Source organism: Taeniopygia guttata, chromosome 14 (assembly GCF_048771995.1).
Source record: "Taeniopygia guttata chromosome 14, bTaeGut7.mat, whole genome shotgun sequence".
NCBI classification, from domain to species: Eukaryota; Metazoa; Chordata; class Aves; order Passeriformes; family Estrildidae; genus Taeniopygia; species Taeniopygia guttata.
The window spans coordinates 3,512,452-3,529,739 of record NC_133039.1 but is presented as its reverse complement, the minus strand read 5'-3'; the positions used below and the strand labels follow the sequence as shown (position 1 = coordinate 3,529,739).

The following is a 17,288-nucleotide window of genomic DNA, read 5'->3' as shown; positions in this document are numbered from 1 at the left end:
AGAAAAGTAGTTCTTAAATTGGCTTTACTCCCTTTAAATCAGGATGGACACTGCCTTATGTAAAGCCTAGAGACCAAAAAAAGATGGCAGATGACAAATCTGTTTCCATTCTCTGATTTTTTGCACTCTTAAACACCAAATAACCCTTGTAATTTTCCAATGAGCTGGATTAGATCTGTATGGATCAGCATCTGCATGTTCAAATTGTCGTTACAACTGTAAGAAAGACATTTTCTTCAGGGGAAAAAAGCACAATCTCAGTGGCTGGGTCTTAAGTGTCATTCTGATTTTCTATCACCTGAGGATTTGAGCAGCCCTGCCACACTGGAATATTGAAATGAACATAGATTTGAAAGTATTTTTATATTTAGAGGCATTGATTCTAATATAATTTCTCGACAAATTAAATATCTCCTTGAAAAAGATTAAACTGTCAGTGATAACATCTAAGTTCTTGTTATGTCTAAGAGGAATAAACGCTGAAGTTACAGAATTGTCCGGAGGCTTATAAAGTAAGAGGGGGAATTAATGATATGAGAGAGAATGGATAAAAGTATTGGATAACACTAATTTTTTTTAACTGGGGGAAGTGGAATGAGTTGAATTAAAAGGTTTATGGCCAAAAAGAATACCCATTAGTCTGATATAACACAAAAATATAGTTTTGAGAGAAATCTGCCCAGTGACTCGTGGCTGCTCCTTAGACTGTTTTTAATAAGATATCAAATATTGATTTAAAGACACTAAGTAACAGACAATGTATTGGTTTCCCTGGTTAGCCATCCCTATTAAAAATATATATTATTTCCATTTCATTGGCTTCACCATGAAGTGAAGCTATCGGGTTCTCGCTACGTTTTTGTTTGCTACATTAAAGAACCATTTAGTGTCAGATTTCCACCAAATACCTAGATCAAATTGCTTCTGCCTTCTCCATAGCAAATGAAATAGTTTGATTTCCATTAATTTCTCAGTGGAAGATGTGTTTTTTCAGACCATGAATCATTCATGGAAATCTCCTCACCACTTTCCTTAATTTTCAGCAACACTCTGATGCCTGCACACCTCACCTGGGTGTGTTATCACTGTAGGGGTCTCATCAGTGCTGCCTTCAGGGACAGTGTTGTTTCTTTAGTCCTTCCTGCTCAATGATACATAAAGATTCTGGCTGTTCCTTGGGTTTTTTTTCTCCCCACAGCAGTAAATTAGAGGTAACTTTTAGTTATTAACTGTGGCCTCCTCGCAGACACTGTCTCCCAGAAAGTACCTGCTGTGTTTTGTACCTGAGACTGTTCTGCTCTCTGGGATCTCTCACGGTGCATTTGAATTCATAGGGAATGATTGTGCCTGGCACAATCAGATTTCTAAGCTATCTTTGTGGGCTTTATTGTTTGCTACAATTCTGCCTTTGTGTTATCTGCATATTTTAGTAAGGTTTTATTATTTTCTTATGTATCTTTGAGAATGTGTGCTGCATATGATCAGCCAGAGAAGCTATTCTTATTGGGAAAGTAACAGGGAAATGTCACTATTAGTTCATCAGCTTTTGGGCCATTTAGAAACTGCCATAGTCTGATTTTGCATCATGCTGGTTTTAAAAGAAAATGCGATTTTGATACCGAGGCAAATATATTACAGAATTCTTATTCTGTTGTGTCAACACAGTTATCTTAGTTAACTAGACTTGAAATCTCTTCAAGTCTGTTTGACAAGACCTGTTTTCCATGAAATTGTGTTACTTACTTTTTCTGATCTTTTCTTCTAATGGAGTTGTGTATCAGCCCAGTCCTGTGAGTTAAAGAGATTCAGTTTGCTGCATTCTGGAAGCTTCATGAAAAGCGAACAAGGCAGCAGATAACTCGATCTGTATGAGGCGAGCTGGTTAATCTGATTTTTCAGTCTTCACAGTCTATTCACCAGCCAGTGCTGTCTCATTCTGACTGCAGTAAAACGTGCAGATCAATACTGCCAATGGGTGATTAGCAATTTGCAAACTCCAGTAAGTGAATACATCCGAGTCAAGGTTTGAAGTTGGAGAAGAAAGTGGAGGAGGAGTGATTGAGTGGGCTGAAATAATGAAAACAGATATTTCCTCTCAAGTGAAATGTAAGCGTTGTTGAGCTCTGTTAAGCAAGACGATGGCAGAGATTTGTACTCCTTTCACAGTGATTACAGAAAATAATATTTTCTTCTGAAATCACTAACATTGAATGTGCTTTTCCCTTATCACCCCTCTTGATCTGTTTTTCCTCTGCTGTTGACCTGCTGGAGGATAAAAATGTCTAAATGTATGCAACTGAGATGTTTATCATTGTTCTTGAGGCCACTTTTTGCTGGTTCAGTCACATGAATTCCAAGGTGCTTGTCTACTTCTCAGTTTCAGGCAGAAAATCCCTGCTTTCTGTCAGTATATTCCATACCAAAGACAATTTTGGGGTTCTGCTCATGAAAATAATAAATACTTTTAGCTCCCTTGGAGACCCTGTACCACCAAAGAGTGCAGCTGAAGTAGCAGTAATTTTAAGGTATTAAAAACAAAACAGCAACTGAAATATGTAAAAGTATCAGGTAGCTTCTACAAGGAATGAAAATTGCTTTTTTGCTAGCAAATGTTGTCTGACCCCTGAAATTCAGGGTGTCTATGTGCTTAAAGATGCCATCTGAAAATCTGTGGTTAGAGAAGAACAGGAAGGCTCTCTTTCAGGTTTGCTCAAATGAAGTTGAAAAGATTCCTTCTCATCTGCAGCCAGGCTGTGTTTCCACCTTATGCATGTGTTGTCTAATTAAAACTTAATGGGAAAGAAGTAACTACCACAGTGCAGGAGCATGTTGTGGTAGCTGTAGTGTAAGGCTGAGCTCTCCTTTCCTCCCTGAATTGTTACATGAGGCTGGAGATCTGGCTTCTCACTGAGAAACACCAGAAAAGTAGAATTTCCCTTCATCCACCATTTTCTTTCATAAAAATGCTGTGATGTATGTCAGCAGTGATGAAAGTGATGATAAAAATCAAAGCCTGAGTATTGTGTTTTGAAGGAGGTTTTGTAGGGTCTTAACAGTTTAGAGATTGACCTGGCTGTCATAATTCTGGAAAAACCTGGCAGTGAAATTTAAAATCATTGCCCCTTCTCATCTCTGTGCAAACTGTGCTGGTTGCTCTCCAGTCCATTAGCACAGTGATGTAAAACTGGTGAAATAAAATCAAACTGGAGGCGGGTCAGTTGTATTTCAGACCATTAAGTCATGCACTGAGGATTGGACAGTTGTGTCTACTAAATATATTTCAAGGTAGATTCAAATTGGGTTTGGCTCAACTCACAGCAGTCTAAGCCTGAATAAGGAAAATGTGTTGTTGGGGTTGAAGTGATGTAAGTCAGGTTTAGCATGTTTGACAGAGACATTTTGCTAATGGGTTGGTGATCCCAGCGTGACTTTATAAAGCATTTTCCCATATCTTTGGTTCAAACTGCATTTACTTGAAAACACATGAATAGTAATTGAAGCTTTGCAGGCAACCAGGAAGTATTTTCCCTCAGGGAAAGCCAAGAAGGGATATTTAGGCAGGTGGTTGTGCTGATGGAAGTCCCTATGTGAACAGTCTTACCCAGCCTCACGTGGGGTATGAAGTGTTGGGGGATGTAGTTTATGTCACCTGCAGAGATGCAGCTGAAATTGTGAAACCTTTTCTCTTGCCAGAAAGAAATTTCTTCTATTTCTCTTTGTCATAGGAATAGAAGAGTTTAAACTGAAATTTTGCTCCATTGCCAAGGCACAGGTGAATTCCTTGTGCCATCTGTGGGTGGCTGCTCCTTCTCTCCCCTCTGCTTTGTCTTACCCTGTGATGTTACAGCTTGAAATTCCCCCTTCACAGCCCAGGAATTTACTCCTGTGACTTTCTGGGTCTTGTCAGTACAATGGGCAAAACACAACCAAGTTACCAGCTCTTGCTTTCTCAGGCCATACGTAACTAGTGAGGGCATTGATTTAGTTTTGATGTGATGTAGTTTATAAATATGCATGAGGATTTAGGGTTATTTAACTGTGCTTGTTAATTCTCCTTGCATTGCTGACTCTTCTAGTTGAGGGTTTCTTTGTATGCACAGCAACCTCTTCCATGACAGCCCTGTTCTCACTGCCTGGGACATCTCCAATGTTTGTTAATCCCAAGTCTGTAGAAACTTTTAATATTCAAGGAATGAAAGGAGACAAAGTGATGCCCTTCTGCATAGGGACCAAGGGAGCAGAGTCCAGCTCTCCAAGGAGTTGGGTGAGGGAGCCTGGGGCAAAAAGGTAATCATCACAAGGTGGGGAGCAGGAAGGAGATGGAGGAGAGTATTTTCATGTTCCTAAAGGAGGGGAAAAGAGCTCTTTACATCAGGGGATCCTACAACTTGCTTAAATTTAAAAAAGAATTAACCTGATCAAATGGTGAAAAGAGAGGGAAAACCAAACATTTGTCTATTTGCCCTGAGGAGATAGAACAGAATGTACCATCTGAATCGATATTTTGATGTTTTAGACACTCAGGTTTCTTACTTGAGAAAGAGCAGAGCAAACAGAAGAGGGTTCTGCCTGCTCAACACAACTAAGGGAACCTGCAGTGACTCCTCATGGTGAATAATGTAGGTGACTGCATGGATAAAAGGATGGTATGTACATGGGCACATGTTTTTCTGTGGTGTTGGAAGCTTTCTCACTTTTCTATCTTTGCAGTTATCCGTTACTAGAGGAATTTCTACCTGTACCCGGTTGGACATTGAGGTGATATGGGGGAAGATGAGCTCTCCCCAGGGGCAAGACAACAACCACATCAGTGTGAAGTGACAGCGACAAAATGAATAAAACTTGGCAGTTCTGCTGTAGCTGCTCTTCCCCTCGTTGTGTTGCAGGGACAAGTTTTGTTTTCTTGCCTTTCCCCATCTGCTTGGCCACAGCAGAAGGTGTGTGGGAGGCAATAACCCCTCGCAGGGAGAGGCTGCACTGGAGCTTGTTTAACCTCCAACACATTTGCTGTAAATCCCACTCTGACACTGCCCAGCTGCTCGAGGAGACTGTCAGAAATGAATCCTCCAAAGCACTTGTGTCTGTCACGGTTTCTGTGTGATGGGAAAAGGAACATGACTTGCTCTTTGAGTGGAAATGCTTCCAGCTTGAGGCAGGAATCTGGTCATGGTGGTGGGTTAGCTCAGGGGGGCAGCCAGGGCTGAGGGTGCTCCTTCATTTACTCAAACTCAGTGGATTTGCTTTGTACCCTGCCAGGTTGGAATTAGACATGCAAGGACATATAATAGTACTTTTATATGCATTAAATTACAGGATCAAAATGTCCTGGTGCACTTAAAGCCTTTAGGAGCTTCAGCATTGCTGTTGTGGTTGACCTCAGCATCCAGCCTCTGCCATGTGTTTGCTGTACAAGCACAATGTGATTGACAGCTACTGACTACTTGTCACTTGTTTTTCAATGCTCAGATGAACTTTGATGCTTCCATGAAGGCTTTTACATAATTTTTAATTATGCATCTTTCTTTTTATACCAGATAATATCTAAAAAAAATACCCATAGAGGTTTTGCTTTTTGCTAATGAGATCCATTAACTGGAAAATCCTATTACACTGCAGTTTAACTTTGCTTAATAAAGTCTTGAAAGCAGGACCTCTGCTGCCATACTTCATTCTGACTTTTCCCTTCCTATCTGGACACTGAGGGTCCTGGTCCAGCACAGCCAATTTGTGTTGCTTTTCTCCTCTGGGATCTCTCTTTGAAATCCCATCTGAATTCATTCCAAAGTAGAGCTTTACCAGGAAACACAGAATTCTGGAGGCATTAAAGCAAAACTTACAGAGCATTGTCAGGAAGGAAAGCTTTGCGTGGCTGAATATCTGCACTGGAGTGAATGTTACAAAAAAAAACTCACCTCAAATGTCTCCTGTCTTTCTGGTCTACTGAACAGTAACTGTGTGTGCATGTTGCAGAATAAAAAAGAGAGCAGCAAAGAAATAGTTAAACTTTTTGGTAAACTGTGTGCACTTCTCTTGAAAACCTAGTTTTGGTCTGACACCTCTCAACAATAGTCTCAACCAAAGGTACTTCATTTGTATGGGAAAGTTGATAGAATGTTTTTTTTGAAATTCAGATCTGTGAGAGACAGCATTTCTCACCATATAAAGTTAAGACTTATCTCTGAAGAGGAATTTTTATAACTCACACTATAAGCTCTTTGGGGCTGTTTTCAGAACCTGTGTGCTTTTTATTTTCAGCGTCTTTATCAGAGGTTTTTGAACCAGCACAGGTCTCCTTTGCATGCTACTAGACTGTAAATAATAACTTTTTCTGGACTTTGTTCTCAGGAAAGACAGAAATCCTTGACTTGGAAAAGCTAGTGCAGAAACCCTGGAATTCAAGTCTCTAGGTGGTAACAAACTATCCTAGAGAAGACTATGATTTTCTTCCATTTCAATAAAAGGAAGAATAGCAATTGAAAAGGACAGTGAACATTTGGATACATTTTTTCTTTTAGATTATCCCAGCTTCATGCCATTCCATGTCTCTGTCCTGACTCTTAACCTTCTTGTCACGTTTGTTTGCATCCCAGACCTCATCTGAATGCCTCACTCAATGCAAATTACAGTCTTGCATCCTCCAGGGAAGAACACATTTGAAAGAGAGATAGAAAACAGATCTCCTTTTAAAACTGTACCTGAAGGGCTTCCACACCACTGCTAAGCCATTTTATTTTATTACTCCCATTGTAGCAGTGTCGAAAATGTGTTACATGTTGTACCCAAAGATATGGTGTGGTGTTAGAACAGGGTGATTAGGGTGATTAGAGCTTTTTTGTCTGTGATACAGCCTAACTCCAACCACCTCCCTGTCTCATTGCTAATTTGCTGTAGATGCTGCGGTGAAAGAGGCCATAGGGAGGAATATCAATGAGTGTGGATAGTGTGGAAGATCTGCTCAGGAAGGAAGAGAAAACCCCCGTAGAAACCTTTGTGGGAGGAGCAGCTGTTCCAGGTGGCATTGCTAATGGAGTGGGGAAGGTGATGTGGGATTACTCATTGCTCCTGAGAAAAAGGATGTGGAATCTTGTGCTGGTGGAGGAGTTACTGGGGTGAAGAGACATAACTCAGGCTAACACTGAGTGCCTTCACTGTCCTGGAAATGACTGCCGTGGGTGTTCAGGAGGCCAGAGGTGAAAGGTTGCCTGAATCAAGGTGTATGGACAAGAGGTAGCATCACCTGGGCAAGGAGAAAGATCTTCCTGTTTTGTGGAAGAAGTAGCAGGTGTTGCACTAAGAACTGACTAAGATAACGATGGAAAGGTTGCCCAAGTGAATTTTTGCTGCCAGGTTTCAGTGCTGTGTGTGTGCAGATGTGCACAAGAAAAAAAAAAAAGAACATGGAGAGAGAAAAAAGGTAGGGAAGTGCCATGAGACCTGGTGGGAACAAATGAGCCTTTCCCCAACATCCAGCACCTTCTGTTTTTCATTTCTTTCCCCCACAACTGTTTCTGATGTCAAGCATGCACATACTGGCAAAGCTACAAGGAGCAGGTGGTGGTTGTTGCTTATTTGTCAGTTAGCTTTGTCTCATCTTTGCAATCCATTTTTGTTAATACAGCTCCTTTTCCAGAGGCTTTAAAGATCCCTTGGTGTGGTTATCTTGTGTGACAGAGGGAGCTGGGGCTGGTGAGCGTGCTGTGCTTTGTGCACTGGGTTCAGAGGGAATTCTTTGGGATGCAGTTTACTTTGGGTATTACTCTAATCACTTTAACAAGCCTGAGCAAAGAAACAAAAAGAACAAAACCAAGAAACTGAATTTCCATTAAAATGGCATTTCCTGAGGTAGGATTAAGCTTTCTGAGGCTGCCTTGTACTGGGTACAGAAATGCCTCCAATTGCCTTTTGTATGAGGGAGTTGAGTAACCAATTTTCTTTTTAAGCTGTTAAAAGTTAAAATTTAGGAAGATCAGCAGAAGCTGCTCACCTGAATAGCCAAGCAGACTCTAGTTCATAAGCTACTACAGCAGGAGCTGTAGTTGTTGGGGACCTTGCATGTGTCTTTCAGGTGATAAATTCCAATTTTGTCTTCCCACTGTTGTTTTCTTCTCCATCTTTGAGTGAAATTTCTGATGGGTATTGATGCAGGACTAACAGCAGACAATTCTTGACATAAATGTTGAGCCATTAACTGTAAGCTGAAGATAAACACATTCAAAGACGACTTCTAATGATATGTGACTTGTCTGCTTTCATAATTCAGTGGAAGCAACGGGGTGTTCATTAGTTGTGTGCAAAGCCTGTGTGGCTGTGTTTACCCACAAATACCACATGTTTGCAGTGAAGCCAGACAGTCATTCCAGAAACCTCAAGCCTTGGGAAAGGCATACTTGAGCTGTGTAAAGGATCCATAGTCAGGAGGAGGCACTGAATGCCAGGAATAAACCTGTAGGTTCCCAAAAGCATCAGAAACCTGGATTTTGCAAGAATTCTGTAGCTGGAGCCCGACACAGTGAAAGACCAGCCAGAAACCTTGAGTAGCATTTTGTCACATTTTGTCCTATCTTTGGGGGATTCAAGATGTGCCACCTCTGTTTTAGTCCAGGATTTACCAGCATTTACCCCCAGGCTGTGCCAGCAGTGAAGTACCATCCTCTGCTCAAGAGTTCCAAAGATCAGTTTTGGACATTGACTACCTGCATGTACCCAATTACCTGCTGTGTGTTGGTGTTTACATTTTAAGTTACTCTTTTGCATACAAGAGGTCGTAAATGGAAGCAAGAGCATTCCCTGGCCAGTTGGATGCTTTTCAAACACATTTCTTCCACCACCCCCCCAGCTGATGCTTTATGTTTTATATCTGTACATAAGAAACTTTCCCATCTGTCTCCTACAACTAGATCCAGTCTTTATTTCAACAATTCTTCCAAGGTAACTACTGACCCATTTAAAGCTGATATAATCTACTAAGCTCCTTTAAATAATTTCTATTTAAGTTCTCCAGTACTGAATAACCCATCCCAGCCCAGAAACCTTGGCGATTTCTCTCTTAAGAAGTCAGCATGGGAAGAAATTCCGTAGCTCAGGAGGCAGCAGTGTTTGGGTGGCTCTCACTGTGCACGAGAGTGGCGTGAGGAGGAAATGGTCCTTTCCTTGAAGAGCTTCCAATCACCAGCCTTTTCTCAGCAGGGCCAAGCACAAGCTGTTGTATTGCCAGCCAGCAGTGATTAAGCTCAGCTGTCCATATGCTCCACCAGAATTTATTGTGCTGCTCAGAAATCACAATCTTTTAAGGCTGATAGATACCAAGACTGAAAAAATGAGGTACTTAAGTGCGTGTCAGCCCCATCTATGGATTTTGATGATTTTGCTTGCCAAAGCATTAAACAGAAGGAGCTTGTGGGGATGTGAAGCCAGCTGAAAATCCTTCACAGTGCCTGCTGACATTGTATCCTGACAGTCGGTGCCTTTTTTTGGGATGTATGGACTTCTTTAATTTCATTAGTGATGTTAGATAAACATATTCACACCAATGGAAACTATTCCCTTTGCTAGCAGCTCTGCCTTCTGATCAGAAATACCTGCAGCAGATGAACAGAACCTTAAATGGAGTTGTTAAGCACTGAATGTTTCATCAAATGTAAAGTGGTCCACACGGTTTTAAGTACTTTATTCTTACCTGTGTGCCTGTGAAAGTGAGCGGAGTAGAGAGAAAAGCTTTTATAGCTCCCAGAGAAAGACATCGCTGAATTGGGACTGTGCAGTTTTCAAACAACCAGGAGGAGAAATGCCAAAATAAGTTAATCCCTTTTCAAGGTGCTGTCACTGGCAGCTTTCATTGTTCTTCTAAACAACTCTTCTTCTAAAGGAAAAGTTTCTGTTTTTCAGAGATTAAAGCAGTCCTGTCTTCATTCATTGCTTTGGCACTTGACTGATTCTTCCCTAATGGGCAGATTACTTAGGAAGTTTTTGAGCTGTAATTTCAACACGTAGACTAACATGCTGACTCTTTGGTGATAACATAGTTTTAAAAAATGACACATAGCATCAGCACAATTATCTCCCTGGGGTGTTTTTTTTTCAAGCTGGAAGATGGAAGTGAAAGGGGAGGCAGCAGCATCTGACTGGAGCTTGTACCTCGGTTCTAGATGACAAATTGGTCCTGTTGCAAATTCTTTTTTCAAAAGTCTTTTGTTAGAAAGTTTATTGATAGCCAAAGTCTTACTAAATAGTTCTGCCAGAGTGTGCTTGGAACATGCTGCATTAAACCAATATTTGTGTGTGGCATCTGCAGTGTTTGTCTCACACAGTGACTCTGACGATGGGACAGCAGCAACGGGGTGGTTCATGAGAGTTTCCCTTGTGGAAACCCTGGGGCATATGTCTGTAAGGCTGAGGATAATGCATCAAAACAACATTATTTCACAAACTGTGGAGCATATTAACACATGAAATCAACAAATCATCTCTAGAAGATTTTCAGTGCCCTTCTGAGAACCAAAAAAAAATAAGGTTTTGCTGCCTTAAGCACCAAACCAGCTAGTTAACTTCTTGCTTTCCAGGAACGAGTAATTCACTTTAAGTGCCAACCGGGTTTGGTTACAATCAATCAAGGTATTTATTGCTTTCCCCTAAATTGAAGCTCTGTGTACATTTTTCTGACAAATCTGAATTACTTGTTCAGTGTTATTCCTGAAAAGAAGAATCAATGAATGCCAGCAGTTCTCTCTCGTCCAGGTCATTTACTCTTCAGAATCTCTACAATTTCTGTTTTTTAAGCTAAAATTTCTGGTATTTTAAGGTTTTTAAGGTATTGGAAAATGGATAAAGAGGAGACGCTGCTGAGAAACTGGCAGTAATGTATAATCTTTGCTCTCCGAGACATTGGCCATGATGTACTGATGAGCAAAACAAGCTACCAAGTTCCTGCTGAATGAGCCAGGGATGGGATGGCTTTCCAACAGAGCTCTGTAGGTCATACATTGAGTGCATCGCCCAAATGTCCCACATTTCCATCTAAAGGCACCACGAGCTTAAGTGGATTTGGTCAAACCTCACATTCAGGCCAAGTTTCCAAACCTGCAGCACGATTTTCACGCTTCTTGGAGAAACCAGGGATACATTACTGTTTGTTACAAGATGCTTTTTAACTCTGCTAAGCAAAACCTCCTTGCATGTGTTGGTTCAGCACAGAAGCAGCATCTGGAGCTGTGCCTGGGCAGCTGTTTGGGGAGTCCCAGCTCCTGTTCAAGGAATGTGGCTGTCTCTTCTGTGCCTGCCTTTCAAATGCCACTGTTTGGTCTTCCTCTTCAGTCACCCAAGATTAGAAATTATTTTCTAAATGTGAAAATTTGTTTTAGGTCTTCTCTCACAGTGCCTGAAACAATTCTTCAGGCTTCTGCTGCACAACTGAAAGGACAAAATTATGATCAGTAAGACTAATTTATTGTAGGTGGAAGTGCAGTTGACAGAGAAAAACAGCAATTTACATTTTCCAGAACGAAAGGGATTCCAGGAGGATGTTGTTTGCTTTCTTCAATCCCTGGTTTCCTACCAGCATTAGGATTTCATGTCCATCAAATGCTAGTGAGATTTTAATGCTGCTTTGCTGTCTCTTATATTTAGCAGTTTCCAGCCATGGGTCTTCATAGAGCCAACCCTAAACCCGTCATTTTCACAACCCAAAGTCACCCTCAAGCTTCAGAAATTTGGGTAAAACATTCCAAATGTCTCAAGCTGTGATTCTGTTTGACTTTCTATATTACCTACACATGAGGCCCATCCCTTTCATCAGACACTGACTCTGGTGTGCACCTTTTCCATGGAAAGCTTCCTGCATTTATTTGAAACTCCAGAGAGTGCCAGTAAGTTTCCTGGAGACTGCTTGGTATGACTATGAGGTGGCAGCATGGTCTGGTGGTGAGGAGGAGCAGCTCTGAAGATGTGTTTTCTTTTCTGCCATGCTGCTGAGGAACCTGGAACCAGAGACTGCATCTTTCCATACCTGCACTCCCCTCACATACTGCTTCTTCAGGCTTTGGTTGCTTTTTGGGCTTTAGCTGGCAATTCCCTGTGGGGTTTGTACAGGACCTGGCATGCTGGGATCCCTGACTCACTTGGTTTCTTTTAGGCATTGCTATAATATAAACCAGCTGCACTAATATTTTAGCTGTAGGGAGAAATGTACTGGTTTGATGTGTGCTGTGTAGAAGAAAGAGAAAGCTACTGCCCCTAGCCCAAAAATGTGAGTAGCATAGCAAACATGTTAGTGATCTCCCAGAAATTTTAAATGAGATGGATTCTGCCACTGCTTTCATTGCACTGTGGGCTTTTAAAAGATTCTCGTCTCAGTGAAACTTCAGACTGATCTGCTGAGGAGAGCTGGTGAGCTCTGAAAATAAGGCTGAGTCCTGGTGATGAGTTTTAGAGCAAGATTTTTCAAGGAGGGCATGTTATGAAAGGGGAGGATAAATGGTCTGAAAGATCTGTAAGAGTCAAAGCACTGCAACTTCATGGAAGGGCTTTATAGAAAGGCCAGATAGATGAGGGAAAAGAGTAAATAACCAGCAGAATAAAAAGATTGGTGCAGTGTGGCTTAACAGCAGCCCTAGCAGGGAGGTAGCAGCAGTCTCCAGGTGTGCAAGGCTTTCCTCACACAGGGATCCTGCTGCTGTGTCTGCAGCAATGTGATCCCTGCACTGCAGCTGGAATGGTGCTGGCAGCCAGGATGAGGAGCTGTGAGCTCTGCTTGACCTTGGCAAGGGAGACAGGGCCCTTCCCAGCTGGTCAGAAGCACCAGCAGCTGCCCAAGGAAAACTGGGATCCACAGCTGACACTGGAGCATCCTCCTACCAGCCAGAGTAAGCCCTGTTGCAAACTTTGGAGTTGAATCCCTTCCCTTGAAAGACAAACACCAGAGTGAAGAGTGCCCTGACCTGTCTGGAGGAATCCTGAAGTGCAAATAGCAGGAGAAGGTAACGAGCTGAGTGCAAAAGCGGGTTTGTAAATGCCAGTGTGTGCTGGGGAAAATACATCTCATGAGCTGGTGTTGCAGCTGTCTTCCTTCTCCCTCTGATATCTCCAAGATGCTGCTTGTGTCCTTCAGGTCTTACCTGAATTTCTCTCGATCAAGGCTGATGCTGGGATTCTTCTTTTGGCCTGAGTTGCCTGATTGGTAATTAAGGGAGATTTGTCTCAGCCTGGCTATGGAAATGAGGCCACAAAGCCATGTTGCTGTGGGACTGCAGGGCAGTGCTGCCCTCCCAGGTGTTCCTGAGGTCCCTGAAGGGAGGTTTGGGCAGCAGGAGAACGTGCATCACCTGCTCAGTGTGTGGCCAAGGGTTGGGAGGCCACACAGTCCTGACTGTGGGGAGGGGGACCTGAGGTTTCCATTCCTGACTCTTCCCAGCGTCCTGGAGTGAGCTCTTGGACCAGGGCAGAGCTCTGGGAGTTCCTCCCACCCCTTCTTGGCCTGGGAGGAACATACACGTGTGATCTCCTTTCTCTGTAACTTGCTCTTACACTGTGGAACAGTGACTCTCTCCCCAGGCTCTGGGGCAGTGAGTTCAGCACTTCACTGCCTGATGAAGAGCTTCACATTATGGGAATAGAGAGTATTTTCAATAAAAGATGTTTGGGAGTGGGATCTTCTGGGGTCTCTTACCAGCAATGACCAGCAATGCAGGATGAAGTTGCTCAGTCCCTGCTCCGGTTTGCATGGAAAAAAACTCCACATAAAGTTCTATCACGTCTTTAATGGAAATGAAATGATAAAATTGTGATAACACCTACCTCATGCTGCTCTTGAGGGTTAATTAATGTTTACAAAATCACTTTAGGTACCAAGATTTAATTGAAGGAAAAATATTACCATATAAAATAGCTTTTTATGCAGGTACTGCTATAGGGTTTCAGCTGGGCAGAGTGCCATGGCAGCCAGCGTTAGCACATGTTTTACTACATTTATGGTTGTGAGGCTTCCTGTAGTTTATATGAAAATTGTCTCTCTGAAATCACAAATGAAACATCAGTGTTTTTCTCTCTCTTTGAAAGAATATTAATTTGCCATCTTAGGGCTTGACTGACTATTTAAGCTGCTGTAAATACAACTCTCCTTTGAGAAAAAAATGAATGGAATATCTGTTCCCTTGCTTGGGATGAGCTGATACAACTTGCTAATGACTCCACCTTTGGATGCCATGGATGTTGCTGGCTCATATGAGCAATAAATCAGGCTGGCACTGGGTGTCCTGCTGCAGTTTAAGGGTGTGTTTGGGTGTTCAGTATAATCTCCTGCTATCAAGAGATTTTAAATACAGCTATAAAACTTCATTTCTGGAGTTAAATCTGACTGTGGAAGTATCAGCCAGGGAATGAGTTCTGTTAAGTGGGTGTTTCGGTGGGTTTTTCTGGTTTGGTTATTTTTTGTTTGTTTGTTGTTTCTTTGCTTTGTTTCAACCCTTGTTTCAGGATTTTTTTAAAAAATGGAATGGCAAGCGAAGGAGAAACAACACTGGGTTTGGCTGCCTCCGACTGTCGTAATAAAACCTTGTCACTGCATAAATGTCACCTCATTTCTGCTGTAACATTTTTTAATTTCACAGAGTGGTACAGGCTGGGTGAACTTGGAGGTTGGATTGGTTACTCAATGTGCTTTTGTTTGTTTTTTTTTCTGCCACCCAGGGTGACTACGACCCCAGCAGAACCAAAGTTCTCCATTTCAGCATGAACCCGCTGAGTTTGGCCAAGCAGCAGCGCAAGGAGGAGCAGCAGCAGCTGCAGGAGGAGTGTGAAAGGCTGCGGGAGCTGGTGCGGGTGCTCAAAGGAGGCGGCTCCGTCTCCGGGAATCTGGAAGGAGTTGGGGGTTTTCAGTCCCCACAAGAAGTTGCAGGTAGGCTGCTGGCTTCTGGTCCTGGGCATGCATTTATTCATCCGTGTTGCCAGAGGAACTGAGTGCAGAAGCAGATGGAGGCATTGCAGACAGTGTGCTTGATGGAGTGGTTATGTGGAAAGTGAAAAAAGCTGGGTTGATGCAGGAGAGAGTGGATGTGTGGTGGCAATCCTGTGGCAGTGTGGTAGAGGGTGGGTGGTAAGGCTAAATAATAATAATTCATATCATTTACTCGTGATGAGTGAAATATCAGTACAATGGCCTTCATAGGCTGGTGCTGGCGACAGAGTGAAAGGAAATATTTCCTTCCTTTCAGGCTGGTTTAGCCCTTGAGGTAGTACAGACAGCAGGAAATAACTTTCATAGCTGCAGGGACTCAAGTGGTTGAAATCTTTTCAGACCTGACTTAAAACAAATTAATATTGTTTATCAGTGTATATGTGCCCCATTAATCACAGCTGCATTCAATACTCCATGAAAGCAGAATACATCTTTCACTGAGCTAAATACATTTCATAGAATCTGTGGCACTCCAGTGCAGTCTGTCTTCCTTTCACACACCTGAGTGAGACTGTGAGTACAGCAACCCCAAAAATCAGCACCTCCAGACATACTCTCAGACTGAAAATAGAGGTAATATCAATGAAGCTTAACCCATCACCTGTAACACTGTGAGGGATCAGGCAGAATCAACTTATGCTGAAAAGCCCAGGAGAAGTTAGAGCTGTAACTCTCTCATGGCCTCAAAACAACTTGTCAGAGAAGAGAAAAATGAAAGAGAACTGAAGGTCTGTGTGGCGCAAACCTGGTGTGTTCCAACTGCACGTACACGGTCAGTCTGGAGGTCAGGATCCTCCCTCAGACGAGACTGAAAGAGCAGAGCTTTTCCCAAAGGTCTCAAGTGCTGGAAGCGTCATGCCCACAAAAGGACAGAGCCCTGGTTTAAAGAAAATGCACAAAAGAAACCATTTTTCTCTGTTATGAAACTGAAATGATCAGAAAGTAGCTTGTCTGTTTTCCCATCGCTCAAACAATGGCACTTCATTACTGCTGAGAATGTTTGTTCCAGCATCTCATAGTGGATTATGGTGCTATATAGCCTTAAAAATGTGATGGTGAGAAGTGCAGATAGGGTGGTTTATAAAGTGAAGAGCTCACTGCATGTTACAGGTAAGTGACAGTTCTGTCACTCCTGTTAGTGGATGCTCTAACAGATGCATAAGCATGAAACACTTGGCAACATTTAAAAAGACTATTGTCTGTAGGAGCTTCCTGTCTCAGACCCCCAGTGGGCAGTTCTTGGGGATAGCTCTTGCATTGCAATTTGAATTTGAAATGCACTGTGTTTTAGGTGTTTAAATTGCAGCAGATGCAGCTGCCCAGTGCCCTTGTCTGTCCTCATGCCCCGGGTCCCAGGCACATCTGATGCTGCAGGTCCAGGGGCTGACAGTGCCCAGGGAGGGCAGAGGCTGCAGAGGTGGGGTCAGCCCCGTGTCTCTGTCGCTGACGGATGAACCTCTGGGGTATCATCTGCAGTAATGAGACCATCTCTCCTGGGGGAATGTGCTCCTCACGTGTGCCTCCTGTCATGTGTTAGAATTACTATTCTGCTGCCTTTCCATGCTGCTGCTTTCAGCTCTTTGTGAGGTGCTTCTGTGCTGGGATGTTACCAGGTTTGTTGTTAGCTCAGAAGGGATGCATTTTTAAAGCTGTTTTCTCTTCTGCCTTTGATTCCAACAGGAAAACAAACAGCTCACTGGGTTTCAGGGTATTTCCAGCCTCATGTATGTGATGCTTTTTTTTTTTTCCTTTTACCCCAGTTCCAAGCTACATCATTCTGGCTTCTGGTAACTAGCTCAGATGGAAGAGAGCATCAGGTTCAGAACTTAGAAGGGTGGGAAGTACTTCAGTGTCATTTACCAAAGTCACAGAAGGGCCCTTTGGATTCTCAGAGTGCCTATAAGTGCATCTGGAAGTGGTTCTTGTAAACAAAATGGAAAAAGCTGTTGAAGGCTGGAGCAGCCCTGTGGATGACTCTCTTTAAGGACAGGGTGAAGGTATAGGAAGCCAGGTTATGTGGAAAGATCTTGGGCATTTTTTCTTGTAGTTCATGTGCTTGTGTACATCACTGTCATGCACAGCACACATTATCACAAATGTACCCAAACTCTCATTCCTGCTGTGGGAGCATTCAGCAGCATAGTCAGATGCAAGTGTTGGGATGTGTAGAGATGCTTGAGGGTGTTACAGTGCTGACCACGAGGTTACTGAGTTATTCTGAGCTGTCTTTAAATTAGCCAGGTGAGTGCCAGATTTGGCCTCCTTGCTGGAGCAGGGAGAGCTCCCAGTGGGTGTGGGGGCAGCTGATCAAGTGTGCTGTGCATCCATTTCTGCATTGACT

At 42.7% G+C, this 17,288-nt stretch overlaps 1 protein-coding gene across 4 annotated transcripts in view; it reads left to right on the top strand.

Moving 5' to 3' along the window:
* The window catches only part of MAD1L1 (mitotic arrest deficient 1 like 1), a 346,899-nt gene that overhangs the window by 210,846 nt on the left and 118,765 nt on the right, over positions 1 to 17,288 (top strand). For all 4 annotated transcript variants that reach the window (XM_030284987.4, XM_072935811.1, XM_002195648.6 and 1 more), the window contains one exon: positions 14,680 to 14,887. In XM_030284987.4, the coding sequence (XP_030140847.4) occupies positions 14,680 to 14,887 (208 nt within the window). The remainder of the gene's footprint in view (positions 1 to 14,679; positions 14,888 to 17,288) is intronic.